Source organism: Piliocolobus tephrosceles, chromosome 17, assembly GCF_002776525.5.
Source record: "Piliocolobus tephrosceles isolate RC106 chromosome 17, ASM277652v3, whole genome shotgun sequence".
In the NCBI taxonomy this organism is placed as follows: Eukaryota; Metazoa; Chordata; class Mammalia; order Primates; family Cercopithecidae; genus Piliocolobus; species Piliocolobus tephrosceles.
In genome coordinates, this window is record NC_045450.1 from 38,225,056 (window position 1) to 38,246,009 (window position 20,954).

General features: G+C 38.0%; 1 protein-coding gene across 6 annotated transcripts in view; it reads left to right on the plus strand.

Annotated features, from left to right (window-relative positions):
- RBL2 (RB transcriptional corepressor like 2) overlaps nt 1-20,954 on the plus strand; it is a 122,047-nt gene that overhangs the window by 85,459 nt on the left and 15,634 nt on the right. For all 6 annotated transcript variants that reach the window (XM_023209941.1, XM_023209938.1, XM_023209935.2 and 3 more), the window contains 10 exons: nt 1,486-1,595; nt 2,295-2,398; nt 3,941-4,078; nt 4,864-5,028; nt 6,795-6,906; nt 10,453-10,722; nt 10,928-11,208; nt 11,296-11,472; nt 19,657-19,728; nt 20,385-20,490. In XM_023209941.1, coding sequence (XP_023065709.1) covers nt 1,486-1,595; nt 2,295-2,398; nt 3,941-4,078; nt 4,864-5,028; nt 6,795-6,906; nt 10,453-10,722; nt 10,928-11,208; nt 11,296-11,472; nt 19,657-19,728; nt 20,385-20,490 — 1,535 coding nt within the window. The remainder of the gene's footprint in view (nt 1-1,485; nt 1,596-2,294; nt 2,399-3,940; nt 4,079-4,863; nt 5,029-6,794; nt 6,907-10,452; nt 10,723-10,927; nt 11,209-11,295; nt 11,473-19,656; nt 19,729-20,384; nt 20,491-20,954) is intronic.

Below are 20,954 nucleotides of genomic sequence, written 5' to 3' on the forward strand. Positions count from 1 at the left end.
ACCTCCAAGGTCTCTCTCAGTCCTAAAACCTTATGACATGATGACGTAGACCCAAAAGGACCCCATTTTATTTCTGATGGTGGTATATCAAGAAGACTCTATATGTACACATAAGTAATTTCCCACTCATAGCCAGGCTTCTTAAATGCCAACTACTTTTCCTTTACATTTTCGTGAAGTCTACTTTATTCATAAACTTGATTGTGATTTATACTTAACAAATTATATCTCTGTGGCCTCTTCCTGAGTCATGTTTTTCAGATGCACCTTGTTTGCCTTGAATTTAGAAGCATTTTGTAAATACATTTCAGAAGCCATCTTAATCTCTGTATCTTCCAGATCTCTTTACAGTTTCTACCTAGGCATAACAGCATTTTAAATCTTAGGTACCATTAGTGGGGTTAAATATTACCAGTAAATACTAGGTAAAATAAAGGGTCCTGTTTTTGTAGAAAGGTATGTGTGTGTGTGTTCCCAGAAAACTTCTGCTTATGTATGTATTCAATAGTTGTCTCTAGCAGGACTATAATTGATTTTATTCTCTTTATAATTTTTTAAACTTCATTTTCACAAAGAATATGTATATAATTATATATCTATATGTGATCAAGATAAAAACAGTTGTTACAAAAAGCTTACATGGTGATAATTTGTATAATGCTTCTGCATTGAACATATATTCCTTTCTAATAATAAAAAGACTGAAATAAACCTCATTTGTGGGAAAAATGTAGAATGCCAGGAACAGTTTATATGAGTCTGTAGTATGGGTTTTACACCCCTTCATTCTATTTTCTTCCAGGTGTTCTTAATGGGAGTTGTACTGCCCTCTACGGAAGTAGTTAAGGGCAATTTTGGATCATCAGTGACTGGGGGATGTGAAGGACAGGTGGGGGACAGTCATAGACATCGAATGGGCCCAGGCCAAGGTTGCTAAACTTCCTGCAGTGAAAGGTGTAGCCCCGGCCGGCGAGGTGGCTCATTCTTGTAATCCTAACACTTTGGGAGTCTGAGGCAGGTGGATCACTTGAGGCCAGGAGTTCGAGACCAGCCTGGCCAACATGGCCATCTCTACTAAAAATACAAAAATTAGCTGGGCGTGGTGGCAGGTGCCTGCAGTCCAAGCTACTTGGAGGCTGAGGCAGGAGAATCACTTGAACCTGGGAGCTGGAGGTTGCAGTGAGCCAAGATTGCACCACTGCATTCCATCCTGGATGACAGAGCGAGCTGTCTCAAAAAATAAATAAATATATAAAATAAAAGGTATAGCCCCACACAAGAAAAGTTTTTTTTTTCTTTTCATTCCAACTGGTAATACCACCACCTTTGAAAAGGAAGTATAGGATCTCTTGGATTAATTTGGGAAGTATATAGTTTCTGTTCAGAGTGTTTTATATTTACATGTTAGTGAAATTATAGAAACATTTTATCCCCTTGTGACTTGCCAGGACCTTTAAATTATGTTATTTCTCATTACCTTTTTAGGACATGTTCCAGAGATCCAACCCAGGCTATTGCTAACAGACTGAAAGAAATGTTTGAAATATATTCTCAGCATTTCCAGCCAGATGAGGATTTCAGTAATTGTGCTAAAGGTAAGGTTTAATATGGTTATTCTGCTCTTATGTTTGAAGTTTAACTAAATGGAGTCATTTCTTACTAAGAAAGATGAGGAAAAGATTTATGACTTTAGACTGAGGGCTAGGATATGGCTGTCCAATTTTTCTGGTCAACCAAGTGATTTCTGAGCCCTTCTCAGTAAGATAGAAATTTTAGAGTGGTATTTTTATTTTAATGGACTTCTGATGCTTTTTTATCTGCAAATCTTTAGTTTTTTTTTTTTTTTTTTTTGTAAACTGGATATTAAATAGAAGCATAGTGATTCTTCAACATGTTGAGAATAAGGACAGAAGATATCACTGTTATGGGCCCTGGCCTAGGAATTGTTTGATGTCAGGAATTGGAACTAAGTAGGTGTAGAATAGTAAGCCAGTTACATACCTCTTAGCGTGGGTTTATTTTGTTCAACCATAGAGGGGAAAAAAGGGTGTAAGTCTTAAATGATATTATAGTTCTTTATGTGCAAATTCATTTAATAATTTTAGAAAAATGTGACTGTTACCATGAAGAAAATTAAGGTATCTTAGGGATAATTAAAACACCAGTCATAAGAAGTTTGCATATCTAAAGTATTGGGTTGGTTTTTAAATTTTATTTTGTGAGTAAAGAAGGAGGAATGGGCCTTTATTTTCTTTGTGTGCCATTTTTGTGGATTTTTTTTTATTATTTTACAGAAATTGCCAGCAAACATTTTCGTTTTGCGGAGATGCTTTACTATAAAGTATTAGAATCTGTTATTGAGCAGGAACAAAAAAGACTAGGAGACATGGATTTATCTGTGAGTAAAATAACCAATGTATTGATCAGCGCAATAAAACATAATTTCCTTCCTGCCCCATTCTGTAGGGTTTTTTTAACTTTATTTATAGTCTCCTTCATGCACAAAAGTTTTTAATTTTGATGAAATCCAATTTATTTTTTCACTAGTTGCCTGTGCTTTTTTTTAAATATATGTATGTATGTCTTGCACTGTTGCCCAGGCTTGAGTATAGTGGCACGATCTCGGCTCAATGCAACCTCCGCCTCCTGGGTTCAAGGATTTCTCCTGCCTCAGTCTCCCAAGTAGCTGGGATTATAGGCGTGCGCCACCATGCCCAGCTAATTTTTGTATTTTCAGTAGAGACGGGGTTTTGCCATGTTTGGCCAGGCGGGTCTGGAACCCCGGACGTCAGGTGGTCTGTGTGCCTTGGCCTCCCAAAGTGCTAGGATTACAGGCGTGAGCCACTGCGCCTGGCCTGTTGCCTGTGCTTTTGGTGCCTCAGTAGCTTTTAATTAAAAAATAATAATTGTTTATAATGTTGGAAAATTGTAAGCAAAAAGAAGAAAATAAAAATCACCTATGATTAATGTCATCCTGTGATAAACATACTGACTTTTGGTACATGGTCATCTAGCCAGTCACCTGCCTGCTTGCCTTTCTGTTTTTTTGGGTTTGTTGTTGAGACAGAGTCTCACTCTGTTGCCCAGGCTAGAGTATAGTGGTATAATCTTGGCTTACCACAACCTCTGCCTCCCAGATTCAAGTGATTCTTGAACAGTATTTCCCAGGCTGGTCTCAAACTCTGGACCTCAGGTGATCTGCCCGCCTCGGCCTCCCAAAGTGCTGGGATTATAGGTATGAGCCACCCACTTGGCCCCTTTCAATTTTTTTTTTTTTCTTTTTCTTCTCTTTTTTTTTTTTTTTGAGCCAGAGTTTCGTTCTTGTTGCCCAGGCTGGAGTGCAGTGGCGCAATGTCGGCTCACTGCAGCCTCTACCTCCTGGGTTCAAGTGCTTCTCCTGCCTCAGCCTCTTGGGTAGCAGGGACTACAGGTGGGTGCCACCACACCTGGCTAATTTTCTATTTTTAGTAGAGATGGGGTTTCACCATGTTGGTCAGGCTGGTCTCGAACTCCTGACCTCAGGTGATCTGCCCACCTTGGCCTCCCAAAGTGCTGGCATTACAGGCGTGAGCCATCGCGCCTGGCCCCCCTTTCAGTTTTTTATAGCACTGACTGTAAATACTGTTTTGAAACATCTTTCCCTGTCATTGTTCTTCTAAGCATCAGGATGTGTGTGTATTTTGGTTAGAGATGTAATCTCTTTTAAGATATAACAGGTAAGGTTTTAAAAGTCTCATACATTCCTTTAATATATTTCCTCCACTAAAAAATGGGCTTTATTTATATAATTAAGAAAGGTTTTGTAAGAAAATAAGCACACACTTTGCACTTAGTCAGAAAATGAGACTTTCTTTGGTATTTTCACTTAAAATTCACTGGGTATGAAATGACTTTTTAGACTAAGTAAATGTTTCTGAATGCTAATAACTTTATTTTATAGGGTATTCTAGAACAAGATGCCTTCCACAGATCTCTGTTGGCCTGCTGCCTTGAGGTCGTCACTTTTTCTTACAAGCCTCCTGGGAATTTTCCATTTATTACTGAAATATTTGAAGTGCCTCTTTATCATTTTTATAAGGTATTTTTTAAAATATGATACTAATGTGGATATTGTAAATGAGACCAACTTCCTGTTGTTAGTCGTTTAGTTCAAGTTAACATCTAAGTATATTTATTCTGTTTTTAATTACATAATTAATCACTATTTGTGGAGTAGAAAAGAAATAGAATCTTAAGACCTATGTAAATTTTTTAATATTGTATGAAAGATCCATTTTGGGTAAAAGCTTTGATTCCTTTCTTTATGTAATAACAGTTTTTAGAATACTGCGATTTTTATGAGATGAGAAGGCTTAAAAAAAGTAGCACACATGTCACTAGCTAATCTTGTATAGCAGCCTTTTTTTATTTTATGAAAATTAAATACCACTGAAAATGTCAGAAAAAAATAAAAGTTCTCTTTCATGTGTTACAGAGAGGCATAGAGTTAAAGCATTGATTTGGTAGCTATTTCTTGATACTGAGTTAGCATATGAGTTTATCTTAACTCTCATAAGATAGTCAAAACTAATTTTTATAGTGGCATAGATTAAATGTTAAGAGATTTTTATATGAAATTTTAAGAGTAATGTTTTTCAACCTCAATATACATGTATTTTCATTAAAAACTTTTGAAATACATCACAATGTAAACCATTTTATGTAATTCACATGGTTTGAACTATAATTATTTACAAAGACAGTAAAAGGAAGACCAGCTGTTTCAAAATATTTCAGCTTGTAATTTTTGACTAATTTTTTGTCTAAATATTTAAAAATATTTAATAATTATTATTCAGTGAACCAGGACATTTTTTATTTCAGGTGATAGAAGTATTCATTAGAGCAGAAGATGGCCTTTGTAGAGAGGTGGTAAAACACCTTAATCAGATTGAAGAACAGATCTTAGATCATTTGGCGTGGAAACCAGAGTCTCCACTCTGGGAAAAAATTAGAGACAATGAAAACAGAGTTCCTACATGTGAAGAGGTTTGTGAAAATAACATCTTTTTATGAGAAAAATACATCAATATCTAATCTATTAATAATCCTTTTGGGGATGGGAGGGTGGCAATGGGTTTAATATGTTATAATTAATTACACCTTGTTATGAGAAAAACTTGGGACTATAACGTCGTTCCCTCTCTACCCGCAAATTGGGAAGGTGCCAAGAGACAAAGAATGACTCAGACAAATCCAGCTTGGCAAGTAGATATGTTTATTAAGATCTAGATATGTAGGGGCTGGGCGCAGTGGCTCATGCCTGTAATCCCAGCACTTTGGGAGGCCGAGACTGGTGGATCACCTGAGGTTGGGAGTTTGAGACCAGCCTAACCAACAAGGAGAAACCCCGTCTCTATAAAAATACAAAAAATTAACCAGGCGTGGTGATGCATGCCTGTAATCCCAGCTACTTGGGAGGATGAGGCGGAAGAATTGCTTGAACCCAGGAGGTGGAGGTTGCGGTGAGCCGAGATTGTGCCATTGCACTTCAGTCTGGGCAACAAAAGCGAGACTCCGTCTCAAAAAAAAAAAAAGACTTACATATGGAGGAGGCAGAGGTTGTGGGGAAAAATAAAAGACTTATATACAGGGTACTCCTAGGTAGCAGCAGGACAGCTCTAGAGAGCCTCACCACCTCCCATCGCTAAGCTGCTAATTTTCTGGCTCTTTGCCTACTATGTGTGTGCACGATGGGACTGTTTTCCTTGGTAGTTTCTCAGATCCTCTCTGGGATGTTTGGGTTATCAGGGACACCTGCTCCTTGGCTGGGCACCATGGCCTTGGCTCACTACCCAGCCTTCAGGGTTTAGGCAGCAGACATACACCTTAAGTAAGGTAAGTGACCTGTCATACTTCACCCCATGTCAAAGAGGAAACAAGTCAGATAATTTGTAGTTGTCCTAAGATTTTGGTGACAGAGTAAAAATTCAGTGTTCTTTCTTGATTTCCTTATCAAGTTTCTCTCCCATAGAGCAGTGGTCCAACCTTTTTGGCACCAAGGACCAATTTCATGGAAGACAATTTTTCCATGGACAGGGTTCTGGGTGGGGGAGATTTTGGGATGATTCAAGTGCCTTACATTTATTGAACACTTTATTTCTATTATTATTACGTGGTAATATATAATGAAATAATTACATAATTCACCAAAATGTACAGTCAGTGGGAGCCCTGAGCTTGTCTTCCTGCAACTAGATGGTCCCATCTGGACGTGGTGGGAGACAGTGACAGATCAGCAGGCATTAGATTCTCATAAGGAGCATGCAAACTAGATCCCTTATGTGTGCAGTTCACAATAGGGTTCACACTCCTATGAGGATCTAATGCCACCACTAATCTGACGGGAGGCCAGCACAGGTAGCAATGTGAGTGATGGGGAGCAGCTGTAAGTACAGATGAAGCTTTGCTCGCTTGCTCACTTGCCTGCCACTCACCTCCTGCTATGTTGCCCGGTTGCTAACAGGGTCCATGGCCCAGGGGTTGGGGACCCCTGCTTTAGAGTGGTTGATATTCAAACTCTCCAAACCAGTAATGAAGTTTGACTCATATTTAGTATCCAATTACAAGGTTTTGCATTTTTTTGACTGCCAAAAGTTTTTTTTTTTTAACTTTATTATGAAAATGGGAAAGACAGCTGATTTTATTTAGATGGAATAATTGTTAAGAGACTTTTTCTGCCTTAGATTACTGTTGGATTTCTAATTAAAGTGCTGTTTTGGATCCTGGCATTCTGTGTAACCAATTCTTCACAGGTCATGCCACCTCAGAACCTGGAAAGGGCAGATGAAATTTGCATTGCGGGCTCCCCTTTGACTCCCAGAAGGGTGACTGAAGTTCGTGCTGATACTGGAGGTCTTGGAAGGAGTAAGTTTAAAATACTAGGGGAATATTTTGGGGCTTACTATCTGGAAATTTAAATTGTATTTAACCCTATAAGTGAAGTTAATAGAGTATATATTAGAAGAAAATATTCCATGCATTTTTGTGCCACATGAATCACTTAAAAGAAGGGCCTTTAAAGACTATTTAAGAACACAGGAAAATGCATGATGTAACAGGTATCTTTTAAAAAGGATAGACGATAGACTGCTATGTTTATTTAATTTTTTTTTTTTTTTTTGAGACAGAGTCTTGCTCTGTCGCTCAAGCTAGAGTGCAGCGGCCCAATCTCAGCTCACTGCAACCTCCGCCTGCTGGGTTCAAGCAATTTTCATGCCTCAGCCTTAAATTTTTGTATTTTTGTAGAGAGGTTTTGCCATATTGGCCAGGCTGGCCTTGAACTCCTGACTTGAAGCAATCCGCCTGCCTCGGCCTCCCAAAGTGCTAGAATTACAGGTGTGAGGTACCGTACCTGGCCGATTGCTATATATTTAATATGATCCCTTTTTTTTTTTTTTTTCTTTTTCTTTTTTTTTTATTATACTCTAAGTTCTAGGGTACATGTGCATAACGTGCAGGTTTGTTACATATGTATACATGTGCCATGTTGGTGTGCTGCACCCATCAACTCGTCAGCACCCATCAATTCATCATTTATATCAGGTGTAACTCCCCAATGCAATCCCTCCCCCCTCCCCCCTCCCCATGATAGGCCCCAGTGTGTGATGTTCCCCTTCCCGAGTCCAAGTGAGCTCATTGTTCAGTTCCCACCTATGAGTGAGAACATGCGGTGTTTGGTTTTCTCTTCTTGTGATAGTTTGCTAAGAATGATGGTTTCCAGCTGCATCCATGTCCCTACAAAGGACGCAAACTCATCCTTTTTTATGGCTGCATAGTATTCCATGGTGTATATGTGCCACATTTTCTTAATCCAGTCTGTCACAGATGGACATTTGGGTTGATTCCAAGTCTTTGCTATTGTGAATAGTGCCGCAATAAACATACGTGTGCATGTGTCTTTGTAGTAGCATAATTTATAATCCTTTGGGTATATACCCAGTAGTGGGATGGCTGGGTCATATGGTACATCTAGTTCTAGATCCTTGAGGAATTGCCATACTGTTTTCCATAATGGTTGAACTAGTTTACAATCCCACCAAAGATCCCTATTTTTAAAGTGTATGTTTATTTATGAGCATACAAAATGGTGGAAATGGAAAAACCAAACTGTTAAGATCATTGTTGGGTGACAGAATTCCTGGTGATTTCTGTAAAATTTTTAAGGCAAATACGTATTACTTTTAAAATCAGGAGAAATAGAAAAGCCTTCTTAAAGATAGAGCTGCATGATCCAGTTAGGTATAGACAAAGCAGTGAGTTAAGACAACTGAGTATGTTCTACTGTGTTGAGCTGTGCTACCCTAGTGAATGACATTAGTGCTGGCCCAAGAAATACAGAAAAGGGCAGTTTTGCTATCCATCTGGTTTATATTTTTTAGGCAGCTGCTTAGAAGATCTGCAAGGTGAAAGGTTTTAGTTTACATATGTGAGATAGAACTGCTTTTTAAAGAGTAATTCAGTAAATCCAGAGAGTTCTAAATCCTTGGATCCAATTCAAAGAATATCCTTATTTCTAGATCACTTTTATAATGTAAGTGGTAAGAACTGGCTACAGAAGAAATACCAGTTTTAAAGTCAGGAATCACTCTAGGCTGGGCATGGTGGCTCATGCCTGTAACCCCTGCACTGTGGGAGACCTAGTTGGGAGGATCGCTTGAGCCCAGGCGTTCAAGACCACCCTGGGCAACATAGCAAGATGCCATCTCTACCTCCCAAAAAAAAAACAAACAAAAATCACTCTAGGTCAGTGTATACTTAATAGACATGGATGATCCTTATGAAAAGTCCTCATTTTTGAAAGATCTGACAGTTGGTCTTTCTTAGTCTATTTTTGTAGAATTTTCCCTTCCCTAATCTACAGATTAGGAAGACTTGACTTTAAACTTCATTTTCTTTGTACTTATCACTTCTCAGTTTTCCTGAGATCTCTTGATATTTTATAAGAAAACATGATCATAATCTATTCTTTCTGATTCTGCAGCATTGTATCAAACAGAAATCTAGTAAGTTTATTTACTTTTGTATCATCTGGAAATAAAAATGTTAAGCCACAGTTTGGATTGTTAGTATTTACTTGTTAGTAAATACAAGTTTGTTAGTATTTACTCCCATCAATACTTCTTACAAACTTCCTACATATATTTTAAAATTTAAAAACACACTGATGCACAGCTCTTAGAGGTGGACACAGAAGAAGGAAGAAATGCTTCTCAAAAATTCATACATTATTGTGAATACTTAAAAATAGACTAAGCCTTAATAGGTTGTTCAGATAATGAAGAAGTTTTACAAACAGTGGTGATTGTTGTGGCCACATTGTAAATGTAATTGATACCACTGAATCGTACACTTAATCGTACCACTGAATCATACACTTAAAAATGGATGAAATGGTAAATTTTGTTATATAAATATATATAATGTATTTATAAATTATAAGTATATATATATTTTAAACCCACAATTTTAAAAAACTAGCCTATAATACCAGCACTTTGGGAGGCCAAGGCGGGTGGATCACCTGAGGTCAGGAGTTCGAGACCAGCCTGGCCAACATGGTGAAACCCCATCTTTACTAAAAATACAAAAATTAGCCATGCCTGGTGGCATACGCCTCTAATCCCAATTACTCAGGAGGCTGAGGCACAAGAATCACTTTAACCCAGGAGGCAGAGGTTGTAGTGAGCCAAGATCAGGCCACTGCACTCCAGCCAGGGTGATAGAGTTAAACTCTATGTCTCAAAAAATAAAAAAAAATAACAATTTACTCCAAACCATTGAACTGTACAATTTAAGTGGATGAAATTTATGGTATATAAACTGTTTTAAAAAAATAAATTATGCTTAATTGAATCCAAATCATGCATGTCTACCTTGCTTAAGAACATTATTGAGTTTTAATAATTTTTATATGTGGAAAAAGACAAAGATCAAAATTGATAAAACTGGTGGTGGAATGCTCCTAGATTACATACTACCAATCATGTCCCCTTATCAAGTAGTGGCTCTGTAGTAAAATCACATCTTACGTGAGTGGTAGGTGGAAACTAAATATGGCAGAAAATATTATAGAAAAATGTAGTACAGAAAAAAAGGGTAATTCCTTAAATCATGAAGGTTCTTTAGTAGTGGAAGACAGAGTTGGGTCTGATTTGGGAAAGGGGGAATGGAGAAAGGAACACTGCAAGACAAAAAATTCCATTCTAAAATTTTGTTCTCAGTTGTGTTCACTGAACACTAATGAAAACTTACTAATGGATATAGGTAAGATGACTTCTGTAATTCTTGTTTGCTTTATGAATTATGAAGTATTTCAAACACTGTAGTTATTTTTGAACATAACAGCTTGGATGGAAGTCAGATCTGAGTCTCCTTGAGTGAAATGCTTTGTTTGATTTGTTTTGAACCTAGGCATAACATCTCCAACCACATTATATGATAGATACAGCTCCCCACCAGCCAGCACTACCAGAAGGCGGCTATTTGTTGAGAATGATAGCCCCTCTGATGGAGGGACACCTGGGCGCATGCCCCCACAGCCTCTAGTCAATGCCGTCCCTGTGCAGAATGTATCTGGGGAGCCTGTTTCTGTCACACCGGTTCCTGGACAGACTTTGGTCACCATGGCAACCGCCACTGTCACAGCCAACAATGGGCAAACAGTAACCATTCCTGTGCAAGGTAAGGAAGGCAGAGTTGGATACTGAGTTCATTGTCTGTGGCGTGTATTGAAAAGTTACCCGAGGTTTGGCTAGAGTGACATAGGGGACAGAGGAGTGATGGGGAGAGAAGGTTTGTTTGGGAGAGGAGAAATTGTAAACCTCTGCCTGGAGAACCTCTTATTATCAACATTTTCTTCATGTTTTTTTTCTCTGTCACAAACTAGGTATTGCCAATGAAAATGGAGGGATAACATTCTTCCCTGTCCAAGTCAATGTTGGGGGGCAGGCACAAGCTGTGACAGGCTCCATCCAGCCCCTCAGTGCTCAGGCCCTGGCTGGAAGTCTGAGCTCTCAACAGATGGCAGGAACAACTTTGCAAGTCCCTGGTCAAGTGGCCATTCAACAGATTTCCCCAGGTGGCCAACAACAGAAGCAAGGCCAGTCTGTAACCAGCAGTAGTAATAGACCCAGGAAAACCAGCTCTTTATCACTTTTCTTTAGAAAGGTAATTTTTCACGTACTCTTACCAGAGCATGAGCTTGGGAAATACAAGTGTTAAACAAAGTTTGAAATGTTTTTGTTTATCTCCTAGGTATACCATTTAGCAGCTGTCCGCCTTCGGGATCTCTGTGCCAAACTAGATATTTCAGATGAACTGAGGAAAAAAATCTGGACCTGCTTTGAATTCTCCATAATTCAGTGTCCTGAACTTATGATGGACAGACATCTGGACCAATTATTAATGTGTGCCATTTATGTGATGGCAAAGGTAAGTACCATTTTTGAACTGTAAAGGCAAATATAGGTCTTCATTACTGAGAACATTTTTTAACCGCTTTCTTGAAATACAATTTACATGCTGTATAATTCATCTATTTAAAATGCACAACTAAATGGGTCTTAATATATTCACAGATATGTGCAGTACTCACCACAATTTTAAAACAGAATATTCCATTATATAGTTATGTGAGAGTATTTTTATCCATTTATTAGGTAATGTATATTTTAGTTGTTTCTACTTTTGGCTATATGCATAATACTGCTATTAGCATTTGTGTTTGGGTTTTTGTATAGACATATATTTTCATTTCTCTAGGGTATATACCTAGTAATGGATTGCTGGGTCATACATTAACTATGTTTTAACCATTTAGGGAATTGCCAGACTGTTTTCCAAAGTACTGTACCATTTTACACTTACACAGGCAGTATAATAAAGATTTTAGTTTCTCCACTTTCTCATTAACACTTATTATCTTACTTTGTTTAAATTACTTATTGAGGAGAAATTCACATAACATAAAAGTAACTGGGTTTTTTTTGTTTGTTTGCTTTTTGAGATATCGTTTCACTCTTGTCACCCAGGCTGGAGTGCAGTGGTGCATCTCAGCTCACTGCAACCTCTGTCTCCCAGGTTCAAGCGATTCTCCTGTCGTAGCCTCCCAAGTAGCTGGGATTACAGCCATGTGCCCCACACCTGGCTAATTTTTGTATTTTTAGTAGAGATGGGATTTCACCATGTTGGCCAGGCAGATCTCAAACTCCTGACCTCAGGTGATCTGCCCGCCTCGGCCTCCCAAAGTGCTGGGATTACAGGCATGAGCCACCGGGCCCAGCCAAATTAACTATTTTAAATTGAACAATTCAGGAGCATTTAGCACATTTACAGTACTAAGTGTGATCAATGGTTGTATACTCACCACCTCTATCTAGTTCCAGAACATTTCTGTACCTGCAAAGTAAAACTCCTTTCCTGTTAAGTAGTTCTCCCCATTCTACCTCCCACAGCACCTGGCAATCAGCAATTGGCATTCTGGCTGTATGGATTTATCTGTTCTTAATTGTTTATAGAAATGGTACAATAAGTGACCTCTTGTGTATGGTTTCTTTTACTTAGGATAATATTTTCAAGGTTTATCTATGTTGCAGCATGTATCAGTACTTCATTCCTTTTTATGACTGAATGATATTCCATTGTATGGATAGGCACAATTTTTTTCTCCACTCATACAGTGATGGATATTTGGGCTGTTTCCACCTGTTGGCTATAGTGAATAGCGCTGTTGTGAACAGGTATATCATGTACCTGTTTGAGTGCCTGTTTTCAGCCTTTTTGAGTTTATTCCTAGCAGTGGAACTGCAGGGTCATATGGTGATACTATGTTTAACTTTTTTGAGAAATCCACTGTACCGTTTTCCACAGAAGCTGCACCATTTGACATTGCTACCAGTAATGCACAAGAGTTCCAGTTTCTCCACATCCTTGCCAACTTATTTTTATTATAGCCTTCTTAGCAGGTATTGGGTGGTATATCATTGTGGTTTTGATTTTCATTTGCCTGATGAATAAGGATGTCAAGCATCTTTTCATTTGCTTACTGGCCATTTGTATATCTTATGTGGAGAAATATCTTTAAATCCTTTGCCCATTTTTAAATTGTGTTACTATTGAGTTGTTGGAGTTCTTTGTTTTGGATATACCTACCTTCTCAGACGTATGATTTGCAAATATTTTCTCCCATTTGGTGTATCTTTTCACTTACTCGGTAGTGTCATTTGAAGCATAAAAGGTTTTAATTTTGATGATGTCCAGTTACCTGTTTTTTGGTTTGTTACTTGCACTTTGGGTGTCCTAAGAATCTGTTGCCAAATCCAAGGTCACTAAGATTTATCCCTGTGTTTTCTTTTGATTTTTATAGTTTTATCTCATAGTTAGGTATTTGATCAAATTTGAGTAATTTGTGTATGGTATGAGGTAGTAGTCCATTTCCATTCTGATTATGCGGCTGTGCAGTTGTCTCAGCACCATTGAAAAGAAGATTTTTTTCCTCACTGAATGGCCTTTGTGGCCTCCTTGAAAATTAGTTGACCGTTGACAACATGTGGGTTTATTTCTGGACTCTAAATTCTATTCCATTGGACTATATGTCTATCCTTATGCAATACCATATTCTCTAGATTAGAGAGTTGCTTTCTTATAAAGTTTTGAAATTGGAAAATATGAGTGCTCCTACTTTTTTTTTCTTTTCAAGATTATTTTCAGAGTCCCTTGAAAAATGAATTTTAGAATCAGATTATCAGTTTCACAAAGGAATCAGCTAGGATTCTGATAGGGTTGCACTGAATCTGTAGATCAATTTGGGGAGTATTGCCATCTTAACAATTTTATGTCTTCTGATCCATGAACAGAATGTTTTTCCATTTATTTAGATCTTCCGTTTTTTTTCAACAATGTTTTGTACTTTTCAGAGTATGTTTGCAATTCTTTTGTTAAATTTATTCCTAGTCTTATTGATGCTATTCCAAGTGTAGTTGTTTCATTGTTAACGTGTTCATTGCAAGTGTATAGAAAAACATTTTTGTATATTGATCTAGTATCCAGCAGCCTTGCTGAACTTATTAGTTCTAATAGTTTTCTAGTGGATACCTTAGGATTACTATGTAGGAAATCATGGAATTAGCTTATAATTTTACTTCTTGTCCAAACTGGATGCCTTTTATTTCTTTTTCTTTCCTAATTATCTTGCTACAACCTCCAGTACAGTTGAACAGAAGTGTCAAAAGCAGAAATCCTTGTCTTGATCTTAGGCGGAAAGCATCTAGCTTTTCACTGTTAAATTACGGTTTTTTCCATAGATGCCCTTTATCAAGTTGAGGAAGTTTCCTTCTTTTCCCAGTTCATGGAGTGTTTTTTATCATGAAAGGGCATTAGATTTTGTCAAATGCTTTTTTTGTGTCCATTGAGATGATCGTGTGTTTATTGTTTTTTTTTTATTCTATCAATATAGTATATTACACTGATTAATCTTCCTATGTTAAACCAGCCTTGCATTTCTGTTGTAAATCCCTCTCAGTCATGGTGTATAATTCTTATTTTTTTTCTTTTTTTGAGACAGTGTCTCGCTCTGTTACCCAGGCTAGAGTGCAGTGGTGAGATCATAGCTCACTACAAACAGTCCTCCCATCTTTGTCTCCTGAGTAGCTGCGACTACAGGCACATACTACCATGCCTGGCTAATTTTTAAACTTTTTTGTAGACAGGGTCTACCATGTTGCCCAGGGTGGTCTCGAACTCCTAAGCTCAAGCAGTCTTCATGCCTCAGCCTCCCAATGTGTTGGGAGTATAGGCATGAGCTACTGCACCCGGCTGCTATAATTCTTTTCTGTTTTTGAGATGGAGTTTCGCTCTTGTTGCCCAGGCTGGAGTGCAGTGACACGATCTTGGCTCACCGCAACCTCTGCCTCCCAGGTTCAAGCAATTCTCCTGCCTCAGCCTCCCAGGTAGCTGGGATTATAGGCATGTGCCACCACCCCGGGCTAATTTTGTATTTTCAGTAGAGACGGGGTTTCTCCATGTTGGTCAGGCTGGTCTCGAACTCTCAACCTCAGGTGATCCACCCGCCTCGGCCTCCCAAAGTGCTGGGATTACAGGCATGAGCCACGGTGCCCAGCCTATAATTCTTTTTATATGTTGCTAGGTTTGGTTTGCTAACAGTTTGTTAAGGAATTTTTTTTCAATAATTAAAAAACATTTTTTCAAGTTTCACATGGAGCAGTGTTCCTAAGGAATTTTACCCTTATTCATAAGAGGCATTGGTCTGTAGTTTTCTTGTTACGGCTTTGTCTGGTTTTATTATCAGGGTTATACTGGTCTCATAGAATTGAGTAGGAAGTGTTCTCTCCTCTTCTATATTTAGGTATTTTTTTTTCCTTTACCTTTATTTTTTTTTAAATTTACAGCTGCCTGAGAGACCCATGGATATGAGCTTCTTGGTATTAATGTTTTAAAGTTTGGTAGAATTCAGCAGCGAAGCTGTTGAGATCTGAGATCTTCCTTGTGGGAAGTTTACTGATGAATAATTCCGTCTCTTATTTGTTACAGGTCTATTTAGATCATCTGTTTCTTCTAGAATCAGTTTTGATAATGTATGTCTTTCTAAGAATTTGTCTGTTTCCTCTGGGCTAAATTGTTGGCAAATAATTATATTTCCTTCTGTTCTTTTTTATTCTTTAAGGTCAGTAGTAATGTCCTTTTCCTTTTCTGATTGTACTTTTTGTTTGTTTTGTTTTTTGAGACAGAGTCTCACTCTGTTGTCCAGGCTGGCATACAGGGGCATGATCTTGGCTTACTGAAACCTTGGCCTCCTGGGTTCCAGCAATTCTTGTGCCTCAGTCTCCTGAGTAGCTGGGACCACAGGCCTGTGCCACCTCACCCAGCTAATTTTTGTATTTTTAGTAGAGATGGAATTTCCCCATGTTGCCCAGGCTGGTCTCGAACTCCTGGCCTCAAGCAATCCATCCACCTTGGCCTCCCAAGTGCTGGGATTACAGGCGTGAGCCACCGTGCCCTGCTCTTTGTAGTAGTTTGAGTCTCCTCCCTTTTGTTCTTGGTCTAGCTAAAGGTTTGTCAATTTTCTTGATCTTTTTCTTTTAAAAACCAGCTTTTTGGTTTCATTTATCTATTTTTGTGTTCTTTATTCATTAGTATATAATCTGTTTCGTTCTTTCTGCTTACTTGAGGCTTACTTTTTGCTCTTTTCTATTGTTTTAAGATGGATGTTTAGGTAATTCATTTACTGTTTCTCTTAATATCTTTTTTCCCCAAATCCTTTATGTAGACCTGAGTATCTTTTAAAAGATATCTTTCCGATATCTCAATATCTTTTTTTATTTTTTCTGAGACAGCATCTTGCTCTGTCGCCTAGGCTGGAGTGTAGTGCTCATGGCAGCCTTCCTCCAGGGCTTAAGTGATCGTCTTCCCTAAGCTTCTTGAGCTGGGACCACAGCCGTGCACCACCATGCTCTGCTAATTTTTTGCAGAGATGAGATTTTGCTGTTACCCAGGCTGGCCTCAAACTCCTGAGCTCAAGCAGTCCTCCCTCCTCGGCCTCCCAAAGTGCTGAGATTACATGCATGAGCCATTGCCCTTGGCCCTTCTTCATTTTTAATGTAAGCATTAACAACTATAAATTTTCCTCCATGCACTGCTTTAGCTGCATGAGTGTTGGTACAGTGTGTCTTCATTTCAAAAGTATTTTCTGATTTCTGTTTTTGACTTCTGTTTGACTTACTGGTTATGTAGCAGTATGTTGTTAACTTCGTATTTATAAGTTTTCCAAATTTGTTACTGATTTCTACTTTCATTGTGGTTGAAAACACACTTTGTTTTATTTCAGTTCTTTTAAATATATTAAAAATTGTTTTATAGCCTAGCATATATGGTCTATCCTAGAGAATTTCAAAGTACATTTGAGAACACTGTGTATTCTGTGGAGGTTGGGGAGAGTGTTCCGTAGATGTCCGTTAGGTCTAATTGTTTTATATTGTTAGTAAAGTGTTCTGTTTCCTTGTTGATCTGCCTAGATCTTCTCTCCATTATTGAAAGTGAGGTACTGAAATCTGTAAATATTATTGCTGAACTGTCTACTTTGCTCTTCACTTCTGTCACTTCTCACTTCAAGTATTTTGTGCTGTGTTATGAAGTATGTGTATAACTATTATAGATTCCTGATGGCTTGACCCTTTTATCATTATGGAATGTCCCTTTTTAGTAACTTTTTGTCCTAAAGTCTGATTTATAATGTTATAGACACACACACACACACACACACACACAGTCACCCAACTTTCTTACAGTTGCTGTCTGTATATCTCTTTCCATCCTTTCATTTTTGAATGTATTTGTATTTTTTTAATCTAAAATGTCTCCTGTAGATAAAATACGTTTGGATTTCTTTTGCCTTTTGACTATGTATATAATTGGATTTATATCTGCCATTTTACTTTTTGTTTTCATGTCTTTCCCTTTGCCTTTTCAGCTTTGCTTTTGCATTAGGGTCAATATTTTCTAAAGTAGCATTTTCATGTCAGGTTTCTTTCACTGTGTGTGTGTATGTGTGTGTGTGTAGTGGTTGCCCTAGGGCTTCCCATATATATCTTAATTTGTCAAAAATCAGCTTCAAATTATACTAATTTAATTCCAGTGAGATATAGAAGTGTTCACTGTTTCGTTACACATATTACATCCATAAATGTACAACTCCACCAGTACATTGTTACAATTATTGATATAATTTTATGACTTCTAAAGTAGCAGAAAGGAAAGGAGTGTAAGCGTGTATTTAAAACTTTTGCTATAGTAACCTTATTAATAATTTCTGGTTTTCTTTCTTTGTTTTTTAAGACAGAGTCTCGCTTTGTTGCCCAAGCTAGAGTGCAGTGGTGCAAACTCAACTCACTGCAACCTCTGCCTCCCGGGCTCAAATGATCCTTCCCGCCTCAGCCTCCCATGTAGGTGGGCCTACAGGGTGCAGGCATGTGCCACCATGCCCTGCTGATTTTTGTATTTTTTTGTAAAGAGGGGGTTTCGCCATGTTGCCCAGGCTGGTGTCGAACTCCTGGCCTCAAGCAGTTCACTTGCCTCAGCCTCCCAAAATGTTGGGATTACAGGTGTAGCCACTACACACAGCCTACTTCTATTTCTGTTATTCATTCCTGTGTATGTGAGTTGCCATCGGGAGTAATTTCCTTTGCCCAATATGGCTTTGCTCCTGCCTACGTCCTTTGTACTGGTTTTGGCAAATATATTACATTTTGTATGTTACAGATACATTATACATTTATTTTATACAATTGATTTTTTAATCAGTTAAGAAAGGAGAAAAAATTGCATTTATACTCTATTTATGATTACATAATTATCTTTACCAGTGCTCTTGGCTTTCTTCATGTATAGTATTGTCCAGGGGCATTTGCTTTTTTGGCTGGAAGAATTTTGTGTAGTATTTCTTGTAAGGGGTTTTGCTAGCACCAAATTCTGTTTTTGTTTATCTGAGAGTACATTTATTTCACCTTCATTTCTGAAAGATAACTTGCAAAAATTGTGAATATTGATATTTCACAGATAAAAATCTTGAGTAACTTTTTAATAATGGATTCTTAGCGTAATATTTTTTCTTTCATCACTGTGAATGTTATTCCATTGCCTCTTGGCCTCTGTAGTTTCTGATTAGAAGTCAAATTTTATTTTATTGGGGTTTCCCTGTAACTGAAAAGTTATTTTTCTCTTGATGCTTTCAATATTTTTCCTTTCTTCGGCTTTGAGCATTTTTACTATGATATATCTGGTTATAGATGAGTTTATCCTACTTGCAAGTCACTGAATGTCCTGGATATGTCATTTAATAAATTTGGGAAGTTTTCAGTATTTCTTTGAACATTTTTTTCTGCTTCTTTCTCTCCTCTCCTGATTCTCCCATTACACTTATATTGATTTCCTTAACGCTGTGCCACATTTCTCTGAGGCTGCTTATTTTTCTTCATTCTTTCTCTGTTCTCAGATCACACAATCTCTTCATGTTTCCTTTTGTTTTTTTTTTGCTACTTCAAATCTATTTTCCCTAGCTTCTAGTGAATTTTTCATTTCAGTTACTGTAATTTTCTACTCCAAGTCTTTTTTTTGAGACAGAGTCTTGCTCTGTCACCTAGCCTGTACAGTGGCTCAATCTCAGCTCACTGCAACCTCCGTCTCCCGGGTTCAAGTGATTCTCCTGTCTCAGTCCCCCCAGTAGCTGGGATTACAGGCACATGCCACCATGCCTGGCTAATTTTTGTATTTTTAGTAGATACTGGGTTTCACCATGATGGCCAGGCTGGTCTTGAACTCCTGACTTCGAGTGATCCACCCTCCTCGGCCTCCCAAGGTGCTGGAATTACAGGTGTGAACCACCGCACCCGATTCTTGATTCACATATTATTATTATTGAATTTTAATAAATATTCTTGAATCGATGTTTCTTCATTTGCTATATGCCTTTAATACCATTTCCAGAGACTTTAAATAGCTTTTATATAATTTTCACCCCTTTTACTGGGCAGCAGGTTCACATAGCTCCTCACACTATATGGTGGAAATTGCTGTATCTCTCAGAGCACTCTTATTGTTTGCCAGGTCACAAAAGAAGATAAGTCCTTCCAGAACATTATGCGTTGTTATAGGACTCAGCCACAGGCCCGGAGCCAGGTAACTACATTTTCTCTATGGGCTGAAAATAACGCTTAAAGTCTGTGATGAATACAAAAAATTAACCATAGTTGACTCTGTGGCCTTTTTTTCCAAGATAAACACCTGGGACTCTACTTAAGGGAAATTTCTGCTTTAATCGTCTTTATTCTTGATGTCACATGTTGATTAAGTTCTCTTTTCCTCAGAAGGCAACAATGTTAAATATTTGATTGCCTTCTTAATTCAGAAAAATCACAAGATAGATAGGAATTAAGAAGTTACTTGGTTTCTATGTCACCATTCTGGTTTAGTAAACATACTGTAGGTTTAACCAAGAGAATGTCACATGGAAATCTAAAACCCACTTTGCCTTTATTACCATTTGTCTCTGAGAGGCAAATTGGCCAGATCTGTGTATCTGACTTAGAATGACTTGACTTTATGGTTGGGTGCTGTTACCGCGGCCTGGTACTGCAAGTAGTACTTGGCATGTGAAGCTAGATGGGCTCTGATTGAATCTTGGATCTGTTATAATTTGAGTTATGTTTCTTAACCTCTTCTGAGGACAACTATTGCTACACATATTGTGAAAAGTAACATATGTCAAGGTTCTATCCCCAAGGGTGTGCTCAACAAATACTAGTTTACATCCCCTTCTCATTGTTTCTCTAAAGGTGTATAGAAGTGTTTTGATAAAAGGGAAAAGAAAAAGAAGAAATTCCGGCAGCAGTGACAGCAGAAGCCATCAGAATTCTCCAACAGAACTAAACAAAGATAGAAGTAAGTGGGATCTTTGTGAACTACAAGACAAAATTAGGAGCTTTTCTTACTTTTTAGGACTTGAAGTAACTAACCATTACTAAATGAAATAACTATAGAAACTATGAAAGTGTATGAGCAAAGGGTTTAATGGATCAGTAAACCAAATTCTGGGTGGCAAAATTGTCCATTCCATAGCTTTGGGGCACATATTCTATAACATTTTTCTCTAGGAGAATTAGAGCTTTCAGTGAGGAATCTGCTTGCCTGAGTTCCAGAAAGGTCTGACATGTCAGTTGGAGCCACGCTATGGAAATACCATCCCCTACCTGTTGGTTTGTCCTAAGGCTTAGGTCCTAGAAAACTTGGTATAACTTATTAATGGACACTACTCAGAAAGCCCTTGCTATGGTTATGGCATAGGGATATCAAGTTAAAATCCTAGCTGAGCTTTGCTTTTTGGTGTGAAGAACAGAGTGCCTATT